The sequence below is a fragment of the Trichomycterus rosablanca genome, chromosome 14, assembly GCF_030014385.1.
Source record: "Trichomycterus rosablanca isolate fTriRos1 chromosome 14, fTriRos1.hap1, whole genome shotgun sequence".
Classification (NCBI taxonomy): Eukaryota; Metazoa; Chordata; class Actinopteri; order Siluriformes; family Trichomycteridae; genus Trichomycterus; species Trichomycterus rosablanca.
The window spans coordinates 22,824,484-22,839,252 of record NC_086001.1 but is presented as its reverse complement, the minus strand read 5'-3'; the positions used below and the strand labels follow the sequence as shown (position 1 = coordinate 22,839,252).

Sequence of the window (14,769 nt, the reverse complement as noted above, 5' to 3'; positions counted from 1 at the left end):
AGTGTTTTTGTAACGTGTTGTAGACCTGCAATGGTGACTATTTTTGGTATACAGGAAAGAAAAGGCAGAATGCAGGTGAAAATGTGTTATTTGGCAACCAGCACTGTGTAAATATTGGACAGAACACATGATGGGTTATTTTAACTTGTTGGGTTGTGCAGTTTAACCATTGTGCTGGATTAAATAAATTTAAGATAATACAGCATTAAAGCATAATCTCAATAAAATAGGCTACAATTTAACACTATAATACAATACAATACAGTGACAGTAAGTCTGTGTCTGTTTCTGTTACTTATTCTGAATTGTTTGTTTGTAAACTGTGAATTAGTTCTTAATCTGACCGTAATGTTAGTGAATTAAACCTACATCTCTCTGATGAGCTGTCTGTTCTGACATGCTGCTTAAGCCTGGCTAGCTCAGTTGGTAGAGCATGAGACTCTTAATCTCAGGGTCGTAGGTTCGAGCCCCACGAACAGAAACCAAAAGAATGTGTCAGTACCAGTACCAGGGTGTGTCATGGTATGGGGTGTGTCAGTACCAGTACCAGGGTGTGTCATGGTATGGGGTGTGTCAGTACCAGTACCAGGGTGTGTCATGGTCTGCTCCCTCGGAACGCTGTGACATCACAATGTGGACCTGTGCTCTTCAGGAGCAGCATTTTGATTTCCTCCTCATTTACGATGGCTGCTTCTCTGAGACAGAGGTTTCTGTGTGTGCTGTGTTGCGGGGCGCCTCCCCGGGCGTCCTCCATATATATACACTTAATATATATACACTTCATATTATATATATACACTCAATATTATATATATACACTCAACATTATATATATAAACTCAATATTATATATATAAACACTTAATATTATATATACAGTATATATACAGTACAGACCAAAAGTTTGGACACACCTCATTCAATGCGTTTTCTGTATTTTCATGACTATTTACATTGTAGATTCTCACTGAAGGCATCAAAACTATGAATGAACACATGTGGAGTTATGTACTTAACAAAAGAAGGTGAAATAACTGAAAACATGTTTTATATTCTAGTTTCTTCAAAATAGCCACCCTTTGCTCTGATTACTGCTTTGCACACTCTTGGCATTCTCTCAATGAGCTTCTAGAGGTAGTCACCTGAAATGGTTTTCAGGTGTGCCTTATCAGGGTTAATTAGTGGAATTTCTTGCTTTATCAATGGGGTTGGGACCATCAGTTGTGTTGTGCAGAAGACAGGTTACTACACAGCCAACAGCCCTATTGGACAACTGTTAAAATTCATATTATGGCAAGAACCAATAAGCTAACTAAAGAAAAACGAGTGGCCATCATTACTTTAAGAAATGAAGGTCAGTCAATCCGGAAAATTGCAAAAACTTTAAATGTGTCCCCAAGTGGAGTCACAAAAACCATCAAGCGCTACAGCGAAACTGGCACACACGAGGACCGACCCAGGAAAGGAAGACCAAGAGTCACCTCTGCTTCTCAGGACAAGTTCATCCGAGTCACCAGCCTCAGAAATCGCAAGTTAACAGCAGCTCAGATCACAGACCAGTTGAATGCCACACAGAGTTCTAGCAGCAGACCCATCTCTAGAACAACTGTTAAGAGGCCAAATCAGGCCTTCATGGTCAAATAGCTGCTAGGAAAACACTGCTAAGGAGAGGCAACAAGCAGCGACATGCCATCCCATCTGGTTTGCGTTTAGTTGGACCATCATTTATTTTTCAACAGGACAATGACCCCAAACACACCTCCAGGCTGTGTAGGGGCTATTTGACCAAGAAGGAGAGTGATGGAGTGCTGCGGCAGATGACTTGGCCTCCACAGTCACCGGACCTGAACCCAATCGAGATGGTTTGGGGTGAGCTGGACCGCAGAGTGAAGGCAAAGAGGCCAACAAGTGCTAAACACCTCTGGGAACTCCTTCAAGACTGTTGGAAAACCATTTCAGGTGACTACCTCTAGAAGCTCATTGAGAGAATGCCAAGAGTGTGCAAAGCAGTAATCAGAGCAAAGGGTGGCTATTTTGAAGAAACTAGAATATAAAACATGTTTTCAGTTATTTCACCATCTTTTGTTAAGTACATAACTCCACATGTGTTCATTCATAGTTTTGATGCCTTCAGTGAGAATCTACAATGTAAATAATCATGAAAATACAGAAAACGCATTGAATGAGAAGGTGTGTCCAAACTTTTGGCCTGTACTGTATATATACACTCAATATTATGTATATATATATACACTTAATATTATATATATATACACTCAATATTATATATATATGATGTGTTTGATCTGTGCAGGCGGTGGTTCATCATACAGAACAATCAGCTTCTCTACAAGAAGAGGTTTAAGGTAGGTCACATGACTTTACATGATCTAAATTAGCTCTCTCCTGGACTCTGTGAAATACCCATAATGCACCGCAGTCTTACACCCCTCATAATTCAGGCGCATCACAGCAGAAGTCGACTTCTGTGCCGGGCTGCATCCCAAACCGCCCCCGTCGTGTTTAAGTCTGGGAGGATTTCACCGGCGTTTATATCATCGACTGTATAAATAAGAAGGTTTTATGTTCTATTCCCCCAGCGTGACTTCACGGTGCTGGCGGAAGACCTGCAGCGCTGTTCGGTCCAGAGCTGCGAGGACGCCGGGCGACGCTTCTGCTTCCGGGTGGACACGCCCACAAGGTAATTCCAGATCTATAATCATCAGAGATAGACAGACAGATGATTAATAGACAGACAGACAGATGATCAATAGACAGACAGACAGATGATCAATAGACAGACAGACAGATGATCAATAGACAGACAGAAAGATGATCAATAGACAGACAGAAAGATGATCAATAGACAGACAGAAAGATGATCAATAGACAGACAGAAAGATAGGCAGACGGACAGACAGACAGACAGACAGACAGACAGACAGACAGACAGACGGATAGATGATCAATAGACAGATAGATGATTAATAAACAGACAGGCAATAAATAGATAGACAAGATAATTGATAGATAGACAGACAGACAGACTAATAGATAGACAGACAGATACTGTATATAGATGATCAATAGACAGACAGACATATTATCAACAAACAGACAGACTGATAGATGCTAGATGGACAGATAAAGAAGAAAATAGATTATAGATAAATAGATAATCGATAGACAAACAGATAGGTAGACAGACAGACAGACAGACAGACAGATAGTCAGACAGACAGACATATATATGATCAATAAACAGACAATAGATAGATAGACAAGATGATTGATAAACAGACAGGCAATAGATACATAGACCAGATGATTGATAGATAAACAGACAGACTAATAGATAGACAGACAGATAGATGATCAATAGACAGACAGACAGATGATCAACAGACAGACAGACAGACAGATAGATGTTAGATAGACAGATGGATAGACAGATAGACAAGAAGATAGATTATAGATAGATAATTGAAAGACAGACAGATATAGACACACAGACAGATTATCAATAGACAGATTGATAGACAGACTATTTATCTATCTGTCTATCCATCTGTTTGTCTGAATGTCTGTCTATTTTTCTGTTTATTTATCTACTCAATCTGTCTGTCTGTCTGCATCCTATATAATCTGTATCTATCACCGTGTGTGTACAGGAGCTGTACGTTCCAGGCCGACTGTGAGGCAGGTAGACGGGCGTGGATCAGCGCCATTCAGAACCTGACTGAGAGAGAAGAAACAGTTGAGAGCGAGGTGAATTATCATCACCACTATACTCCGGGAGGGGAGGGGTTCGGTTCTCGGCTCTTTAACACCAGTTTAATGCGTCTGAATCAGAAGGGGTACAAGGACGATTTGAAATCAGACTCCAGTGAGACGTTGTTGGACGGGGAGGTTCAGTTGGAGGACTCACAGAAACCGCGGGCGTCTTCTGAGGCTCCAGGTAACCTTAACGCCACCACATTTGAGTCCGACACTATTGAACTCTAGTGACTATATATTTAACCCTTGGGCTTCGTAGGTGGGATCAGTTCTGGAGAGGTTGTCTGTGATGCTCCCAAGAACAAGGGTGAGTACACCGGCCCTTTATATGGACCCTTATTTTTGGTCCACATAACACATGAAGCATCATTGGTGATACTTGTGTTGAAGATGCTGAAGGAGAAACCACCAACGGAGACGGTCAAGAGGAAAAGACGACCGACACGAACCCGGACAGCCGATACACCCTTGGAGAGCTGCTGGGAAAGGAAGACTGCAGTTCAGTCTATGAAGGAGACCATAAGGCAGATGGGAACCAGGTGAGTATCAGTTTGCTGTGTTGATCCTCCCCTGGAACCTCCTATGGCTCCAGATACCTGTGACGACCTACCAGGACCTTATTGGGTCAGGAGGACCTCTGAGTACCACCCTGGCCCCTGGATTCCTTAGCCCCAGACATGAACCCAATTGAGCATCTGTGGGACCTCCTCAATGGTCGTGTTGGCTCTACGGATCCTCCCCTGGTTCCTCCCTTGGCTCCAGATACCTGTGACGACCTTCTGAAGAGGCCAAAAAAGAGGCCAAGAAAAGGCCAAATCAGTAATAATAATAACATGTCTCTTGTGGGCAGCAGGTTGAGGTGCCATGCACTGTACCCGAGACGGACAACATCTCAGAGGGAACGTCACGTGTGGTTGAGGACAGCTCTGAGCTGCACAAGTGCTATGAGGTTTACAAAACCATTGGATCAGGTAACTGGTACCACTTTCAGTCGTCTCTCTGCCTTTGTGTAACACAGATGTGCATCTTTTAAAACCTGACTTAATATTTTTTTTAATTTAATCGTTCTTCAGGTGGTTATGCGACGGTCAAGCTCGGCAGGCACATTCAGACTCAAGAGCCAGTGGCCATCAAGATCCTGGAGAAAAAAGAGCTCGGGGTTAGTTTCAGCAAAACCGTCTGTTAAAGACGGACGTGTCTCAGTTTCCAAACGTTTGGTTCTCCTAATTCTGATCTGAAAAGTCATAAAACTGTTCCGGTTTCATCCCCATTGCAGGATGAGTTGTCTGATTTGAGGATAGAGATTGAAGCCCTGAAGAACCTCAATCATCAGCACGTGTGCCGCTTGTACCAAGTCGTGGAGACTGCTGACCAGATCTACCTGGTGCTTGAGGTACCATCAGTGGTTGGAAACTATCAGATTTGATTCAATCTCTGGATTTACGATGATTTGCTGCTCACATGACTCGTTCTCTCCTCCAGTTTTGTCCGGGTGGAAATCTGTTTGACCACATCGATAATAACGACAGGTTGTCGGAGGAGGAGACACGCAGGATCTTTCGTCAGATCGTCTCGGCGCTGGCCTACGTCCACAGCCAGGGATACGCCCACCGTGACCTTAAGCCAGTGCGTCAGCCAAACGATTTCCACTTATACTTTGTGCTCTTTCTTTGTTAGTGCTTGTACATGACGTGTTTTATTTTGACTCTCAGGAAAACATGATGCTGGATGAGAAGAACAACATTAAGCTCATCGACTTTGGTCTCTGTGCCAAACCAGAGGTTCGTGTTTCTCCTAAGACTGTAGTGTATACTTAAAGCAAGCGTGCCATTCAGAGAGTCTAGTAAGGTGGTGTGCTTAACCCTATCCATCATGCTAAAGCCTTGCACACATGGTGTCCACAATTAGTTTCAGTGATCAGTTAGATGAACAGGACGTCACAGAGCCATGCTGGTTCAGTTTGTGTGTTGTGTTGCAGATGCGAGTCAACAGTTGGACCTTCGGTTGATAGAAATCTGTTTTGTTGTAGGGTGGACTGGGTACTGCTCTGACTGAGGGCTGTGGAACCCCTCCCTACTTGGCACCAGAAATCATTGATGCGCAACCCTATCATGGTGCAGAGGTAGGTGTGTGTGTGTGTGTGTCCAGGTTATTCCTGATAAACTTCAATTGAAAAGTCTCCAAATCCAAGGTGTTCAGTCCCCTCTGTAGCCCCATTCATGAGTTATTCTATGAGGTCTGGATGAGGGGACTGACCAGGGTAAAGCATGGTTAAAAAAGACAATGAATATGTGTGTGTGTGTGTGTGTGTGTGTGTGTGTGTTTAGGCAGATGTTTGGAGCTTGGATGTTGTCCTATATGTCATGCTGTGTGGCTACCTCCCATTTGATGGTGACAACTTTGTGGAGCTCCATGAACAAATCACTGTAAGTCTTGGAACTACAATGAAACACCATTGGCATACACGTCTTGTTACGGTTATGAAACAGAATCCATTATTTAATGATCAGCAGCATGATAAACATACAGTAAAAGTAACAGTAACGGCTTGTGGTGATGTTCTTTGATCAGATGTGATTGTTTTGCTCTGTGTTTCCTCAGAAAGGACATTTTGACACTCCTGACTGGCTGTCTCCTGGTTCTGTACTGCTGATTAAGGAAATGCTGCAGGTGTGTGTTTATGGGTGTGTTTAATGTGAGCAAAGTGAGTGTGTGTTTCTCTGTGGGCTTCATCACCTGAAGTTCTTGTATCTTGTCCTGTAGGTGGTTCCAGAGCGGCGCATAAAGGTGGAGCATCTGCTGGATCATGAGTGGGTAATGAAGGGGTACAGCAGCCCTGTGGAATGGCACAGCACATGCCCGGTACAACATCCACCCTAGACGTAGTACAGTGACATGATGGAGATCCACCGTACAGAAGATTGTATCTTTATTATCTCACATACTCATATATTTGTGTCTGTGTGTGTGTTTGTGTCTCAGCTGGATCATCTAGATGAGGAGAGCATCACCGAGATGGCTGTGATGTTCAGACAGTCCAACCAAAGCACCAAGCAGCTGGTGTCTGAGGTACATTTCAGTACTTGTATCTGCATCAACACAGATGCTAAAATGTAGACACATATTTATTAATACTGAGGTTCTTGTGCTCCATCTAAAAGAGATGAGTGTGTGTGTGTGTGTGTGTGTGTGTGTGCAGTGGAAGTTTGATCAGATCACGTATCTTTTGCTCTTGAGAAGGAAGCAGCGCAGTAGTCCAGTGTGTAGCTGAGCGGACATGTAAGAAATCCAGGTAACATTCCCACAATCGGTGTATTTTACCTGATAAACACTGCTCTACATGCTCATCTGTCCAAACGCTACAGCTTCTGGAATGTTCTTACATCTCTTCTTGTTTTATTTAGCAGGAGACGTTGTCGGCGCATCAAGGGATGATGGTGGCGCCATCCAATCAGGACACGTTACATCTGACTGACTGGTTAGAGGAACTCCACTAAGGTGCCGCCCTTGTTGATCCACACAGCTGTATGAGAAGTGTAGAACATGGATGACCAGGATCAACAAGCCTTAAAATCTTATAACATTAAATAATAGATAAATAAACTCACTGAATATATGAAGGTGGATGGATGTTTGTTTTCACATTTCTTCATTATTTTGTGTATGAAGTCAGTAATATGAAGTGAAAGAAAGCACAAAGTTTCCCGACATGTTACAGAACATTAAACTTAGCAGTGAAGATACAGACCTACTGTCAGCTCACTCAGAGCAGCATGAGATCGTTACCCTAAAACTTCATTAACTCACGTCTCTCAACTCATATTTCATTACAATTCTACAAAAAGGCCACAACAGGGCGACATCACAAGGATTTTTTATTTCAACAAGAATCCCGTCCGCTTTTTTCAAACGTGCTTCCAATCTGGAGACTAATGCCAAGTTAACACTACACGACTGGATCTCTTGTAATCGGGAGTCTTTAAAGTCGGTGTGTATTTCACACTATGCGACTGATAAATAACCCATAAGGTCTACAACACGTTACAAAAACACTTGGGACAGAAGAACCATAAACACTGTTAATACACTCTCTTAATATTATACTGTTTTACTGTAGTAAGAATGAAAGTATGAGCTGATCTTTGTCTCATTGTGTTGCTTTGATGAAGAAAAAGCCGCATTTAATCCATGTTTACGGTATGCTTAAACTTTTAGTGGGCATCTAAACCTTAGTAATTTTTTTTTATATAATCGTTTTAGATCTCATAAAACAACATTTAATAGTAACATTTAATAGTAACACTTTAAATACTAAAACGTCTGAATTTTACTTCTACTCTTTTCTGTTCTCTCCTCTTCTCTCTAATCTTCATTATTAATGATTTAGTTTTTATTCTGTTATGATTTATGAATAGAATTTCAGGTTACATGAAGAACTATTTTGAATTATTACCCACCCAGTCATTTACATCCACTTTTTTATTGTCACTCCAGCTCAAGCCTAAATACAAATACATGGACTGTGAGTTTAGTCCCATTTAACAACCATGGACACATTTGCTGACATCGGATTCAAAACCAAACTCTCATCACACAGAGGACTCGGATGGAATTTACAGTTTAACAAATATATTTATTCATCAATAAAGAAACACTTGTCTCCCGACCCCTCAGTTGGTCTTGGTCAATTAGTCACCTCCGTGATAAGAAAACACCTGAACTACCACAATAGTATTTATTTATTTTTAAATGTAATTTCAAAACATGTCAGTGCAGTCTGTATTAGGATTTATATGAACTGAGTTTCATGCACTAGAAGATGGTGGGATAATTAAACGTAAATGTGAGTATTTCTTTTAACAAAGGAGTTTAGCTACCACTAATTTGGTCTATAGATAAACACAAAGAACAAAGACTCATGATGATCGAACAATGCAACACTGTTCAGTCCACAGCCCTCCATTCACACCTTCTCATGTACATTCTGGTTGAGGACGGTTCATTATTTGTGGAAATCATCTAAAGACTAGAATTTTGGAGTGTAGATCTAGGAGTGTTAAAGTAAGAGGCTATTCATTTATGAAAACTTAGCATTCATAATATGAAGAATTTATGCAAACACCATAAAGACCAGGGTAAAATTATTCCACTTGAAAGTAAAAGTTGTTCTGTGTTTATTAAAGTAGATTAATGCGTGAATGCACTGGTGTTGTTGGAGAACATAATGTGGAATAAAAATACTTCCCACACTCTTAACAGTGATGTCGTTTTTCTACGTGAATACGCTGATGCCGTTTGAGATTATTTTCATGAGCAAAAATCTTTCCACACACTGAGCAGTGATACGGTTTCTCTCCTGTGTGAATACGCTGGTGTATTTGGAGGTTACTCTGTTGAGCAAAACTCTTTCCACACTCTGAGCAGTGATGCGACTTTTCTCCAGTGTGAACACGCTGGTGTACCTTAAGGTCACTACTTTGAATAAAACTCTTTCCACACTCTGAGCAGTTATACGGTTTCTCTCCTGTGTGAATACGCTGGTGTTTTTGAAGGGTACCATGTTCAGCAAAACTGTTTCCACACTCTGAGCAGTGATACGGCTTCTCTCCTGTGTGAATACGCTGGTGTACTTTAAGGGCACTACATTGAGCAAAACTCTTTCCACACTCTGAGCAGTTATACTGTTTCTCTCCTGTGTGAATATGCTGGTGTTTTTGAAGGGTACCCTGTTCAGCAAAACTGTTTCCACACTCTGAGCAGTGATACGGTTTCTCTCCTGTGTGAATACGCTGGTGTTTTTGAAGGTTACCCTGTTGAGCAAAACACTTTCCACACTCTGAGCAGTGATACGGTTTCTCTCCTGTGTGAATACGCTGGTGATTTTTGAGGTTAACCTGTTGAGCAAAACTCTTTCCACACTCTGAGCAGTGATACGGCTTCTCTCCAGTGTGAACACGCTGGTGTACTTTAAGGTCATTACTTTGAATAAAACTCTTTTCACACTCTGAACAGTAATATGGTTTCTCTCCTGTGTGAACACGCTGGTGTTTTTGAAGGTGACCCTGTTGAGCAAAACTTCTCCCACACTCTGAGCAGTGGTACGGTTTCTCTCCTGTATGCATTCGCTGATGTTGTTGGAGTTTACGTCGTTGAGTAAAACTCTTTCCACACTCTGAGCAATGATACGGCTTCTCTCCTGTGTGAACACGTTGGTGTACTTTAAGGTCACCACTTTGAGTGAAACTCTTTCCACACTCTGAACACTGATATGGCTTCTCTCCTGTATAAATGTCGTTGGAGATTACCCTGCGTAGTAAAATTCTTCCCACACTCTGAGCAGTGATGAAAGTTCTTCATGTTTATGCTTTGATAAGACTGTAGAAACTGTTTCCTTGGAAAGCAACAGAAACAAAGAAACAAGTCGATTCATTAGAATTACTTTTACTACATTAATACCACAATAACATTAAACTCATCACCTAGTAATAAAAACATTAAAATCACTTCACGTCTAAGTGAGAATCTAAATTCAAAGAACATCAGGATAAAATACTTATAAATACTGCAGATATTAATAATTAAATAACTATAAATAACTTGATATAAATAAAGATATAAGAGATCTGACTTTCTCAACATCAGTCCTGCACCAAGCAAATCTAATCCAGTTCATGACAGGACTAATAATTAGCTCACAAGTGTAAATCTTTGGTGTGCTGGGAGTAAAAAAGGCTTCATAAAACACCACAATTATGAGCATAAAGCTATTTTAAACAGTCTGAATATATTAACCTGATAATATTAAATAACATCATAAAATATAAAGAACAACAAATGCAACATAAATGTAAAAAACAAGAAAACTCTTTACCTTCCTGTTAGAATCCTGGCAGCCACTTTAACAAAGCTGGTGTCTCCAGCAGGTCGTTTCTAATGAAGAACGTGCAGAAGATCCTTCTTACCAAGTGACTCAGCTACAGGTCTAGAGTTTAGTACTTAAATAGAGCTGAGGACAAAGACCCAAGACCAGTTAAAAACTCTGCATTGGTCAATCATCAGCCAACCATTCACACCTTCTTGTGTGAAGTACTAGCTCATTATCTATGGAACGTGTGCAAATGAAGTAGATGGACCACACAAAGCATGATGGGTGAAGTCAAACTACACCTATTTATCTCAGCAGAGAAGTTATTTACATTTAATCCTAAACACAAACAAGGAATTGAAAGACTATTCTGTAAAGTGAAATAACATGAACTTAGATAAAGCTTTTATGATAAGAATCTAAGTCATGTAAAATGCTGTATGTATATTTGTGTGAATTAGTTTCTACTGTATATGAGGAACAATAAGAAAACTATAAGAGGAAACACCCACCTATAGATTTATCTGTATTTATGGTGTAGAAATATTTACTGTGCACTTGTGTGTCTGTGAACTGTTTGATTTACTACTGCGGTCAAGCCTCCACTTCAAAATGCTCAATCAAATCAGCTCCCACATTGTTTGTGAAGATGTGCGTATACTAAACATTACGGTAAAAGCATCTGGTGGAACTATTTAGGATAGAATTTCAGGGTTTAAAATAAATGGTTTGGTAATAATTGGACATTATGATTTTACTTTAAATATCAAGTCAACTAAAACATAATCTAAGCTCATTTCCGTTTTAATTTAGATTGTTATTAAATGGAATAACCTTGATTTCATGAATTGTTATTGTTACTAAAAGGAATCTACTTGTTTCCACAGAACAATTCCACTTCATAATAATAGTACACAACATGTAGTTTACATTCAGTTAGTATCAGGACATTCAGATGTATCATTTCTAAATACATTCTAGAAATGTGACAATATAAAAGGTACTTTACAGAATAGCCTTTCAATTCCTTGTTTGTGTTTAGGATTAAATGTAAATAACTTCTCTGCTCAGATAAATAGGTGTAGTTTTACTTCACCCATCATGCTTTGTGTCTTCATCTATTTACGTTCCATAGATAATGAGCTAGTACTTCACACAAGAAGGTGTGAATAGTTGTCTGATGATTGACCAATGCAGAGTTTTTAACTGGTCTTGGGTTTTTGTCCTGAGCTCTATTTAAGGACTAAACTCTAGATCTGTAGCTGAGTCACTTGGTAAGAAGGATCTTCTGCACGTTCTTCATTAGAACCTGCTGGAGACACCAGCTTTGTTAAAGTGGTTGCCAGGATTCTAACAGGAAGGTAAAGGGTTTTCTTGTTTGTTTCTTTTACATTTATGTTGCATTTGTTGATCTTTTTATTTTGTTATGTTATTTAATATTATAAGGTTAATATATTCTGACTGTTTAAAATAGCTTTATGCTCATAATTGTGGTGATTTATGAAGCCTTTTTTTACTCCCAGCACACCAAAGATTTACACTTGTGAGCTAATTATTAGTCCTGTCATGAACTGGATTAGATTTGCTTGGTGCAGGACTGATGTTGAGAAAGTCAGATCTCTTATATCTTTATTTATATCAAGTTATTTATAGTTATTTAATTATTAATATCTGCAGTATTTATAAGTATTTTATCCTGATGTTCTTTGAATTCAGATTCTCACTTAGACGTCAAGTGAATTTAATGTTTTTATTACTAGGTGATGAGTTTAATATTATTGTGGTATTAATGTAGTAAAAGTAATTCTAATTAATCGACTTGTTTCTTTGTTTCTGTAGCTTTCCAAGGAAACAGTTTCTACAGTCTTATCAAAGCATAAACATGAAGAACTTTCATCACTGCTCAGAGTGTGGGAAGAGTTTTACTAAGCAGAGCAATCTCCAACGACACCAGCGTGTTCACACAGGAGAGAAGCCATATCACTGCTCAGAGTGTGGGAAGAGTTTTACTACACAGAGTAATCTCAAACAACACCAGCGCATTCATACACGAGAGAAGCCATATCACTGCTCAGAGTGTGGGAAGAGTTTTACTACGCAGAGTCATCTCCAAGGACACCAGCGCATTCACACAGGAGAGAAGCCATGTCACTGCTCAGAGTGTGGGAAGAGTTTTACTACGAAGAGTCATCTCCAAGGACACCAGCGCATTCATACAGGAGAGAAGTTATATCACTGCTCAGAGTGTGGAAAGAATTTTACTACGCAGAGTCATCTCCAACGACACCAGCGCATTCATACAGGAGAGAAGCCATATCACTGCTCAGAGTGTGGGAAGAGTTTTACTACGAAGAGTCATCTCCAAGGACACCAGCGCATTCATACAGGAGAGAAGCCATATCACTGCTCAGAGTGTGGAAAGAATTTTACTATGCAGAGTCATCTCAAACAACACCAGCACATTCACACAGGAGAGAAACCATATCACTGCTTAGATTGTGGAAAGAATTTTACTGTGCAGAGTAATCTCCAACTACACCAGCGTGTTCACACAGGAGAGAAGCCATATCACTGCTTAGAGTGTGGAAAAAGTTTTACTCAATGGAGTACACTCCAACAACACCAGCGTATTCACACAGGAGAGAAGCCGTATTACTGCTCAGAGTGTGGAAAGAGTTTTATTCAAAGTAGTGACCTTAAAGTACACCAGCGTGTTCACACTGGAGAGAAGCCATATCACTGCTCAGAGTGTGGAAAGAGTTTTGCTCAACATGTTAACCTAAAAAAACACCAGCGTATTCACACAGGAGAGAAACCGTATCACTGCTCTGAGTGTGGAAAGAGTTTTGCTCAACAGGGTACCCTTCAAAACCACCAGCGAATTCACACAGGAGAGAAACCGTATCACTGCACAGAGTGTGGAAAGAGTTTTACTCAAAGTAGTGCCCTTAAAGTACATCAGCGTATTCACTGTAAGTTGTGAGATTCTTTTTTACCTTGGGTCAACTATGTAACTTTACTCCAGCTGAAAGGTTTACATTGTTGTCTTCAGGATTTCCTCTTTAGTGATATTTAATGTTAATAGCTGTTCTGATCTAAACGATGCTGCTGCCTTTGACCTTTAAAACAGAGAAGTGATTTGTGAGATAATTAAAATGAGTGAAATGTTTATTTTGTACTTTGGTTTTATATTATTTGTACAAACATTTGTTTTATGCAACTTTAAACCTGTAATAAAAGATGAACATTTTAAAGGTGTCTTTATTTGCTTTAACTAAGCTAAAGTTTTTAACAGGGAAAAAAATGACAGTTTGTGTAGCAGGGCATATACCCACATACCCGATTCTACACTGACAGCCCTTCAGTTATGGAGCTGCCACACAGAAACGATGGAGAGCTTTACTGTTGTTGAGCAAAACAGATCTTCATGTGAGATGACTGAGATTCATGTATTTTTCTTTTAAGAATAATTAAAAGCTGATGCTTTTAACCTCATACTTTCCTAATACTTTTATTCTACACTGTCTACATTTCTTTTAGTCTTCTGTCATGTGCAGTGCAAGAATTCACTAAATTACACAGCAGTTCTCTTTTTATTTACTTATTTATTTTTGCCATTGACAAAATTAATTGTAAGCATTTATAAAGGTCATGCCACATTCATTAGGTGAAATAAAGCCAGAATTAAAGATGGCAGAAGAACAGGGTGGTATTCTTACTTTCAGTGATTAAATTACTCAGGTTAGAAAGTCCTGATACACAGCACATGCTCACCTGACTCTCAAATATGCTACCTTTAATCATTTAAGAGGGTAATGATCCCCATAAGGGTGGTTATTAGCACCACGCTCTGACCAACTGAGCTAACCGGCCAGTTCAGCTTTTCAATTTAGATCTTTGTACATAATTCTACACTAACTCCATTCAACCAGCTGCATGGCAGCACATTCTGCGCACTTACAGTGAAGAACATCTATCGAAACCAAAAGAACGTTCTTCTACTTTGGACAACCGGTCTTCGGTGACTTATCAGGTGGATATTTGTGCTATATTTAGCGAGTTTTCAGACCCTCTAGTGACTTTTTATGGTGTTATTGGAGACTTTTGGAGACTTTGAGGTAAAAGCA

At 39.9% G+C, this 14,769-nt stretch overlaps 1 protein-coding gene and 1 pseudogene across 1 annotated transcript in view; one reads left to right on the top strand and one right to left on the bottom strand.

Moving 5' to 3' along the window:
- Positions 1 to 754, bottom strand: part of LOC134327014 (zinc finger protein OZF-like) — a gene marked incomplete at its 3' end in the record, with an annotated part of 48,788 nt that extends 48,034 nt beyond the window's left edge. The window contains exon 1 of the mRNA XM_063009103.1: positions 640 to 754. Coding sequence (XP_062865173.1) covers positions 640 to 754 — 115 coding nt within the window. The remainder of the gene's footprint in view (positions 1 to 639) is intronic.
- LOC134326210 (zinc finger protein 850-like) overlaps positions 1 to 13,625 on the top strand; it is a 157,389-nt pseudogene extending 143,764 nt beyond the window's left edge.
- The last annotated feature ends 1,144 nt before the right edge of the window (positions 13,626 to 14,769 follow it).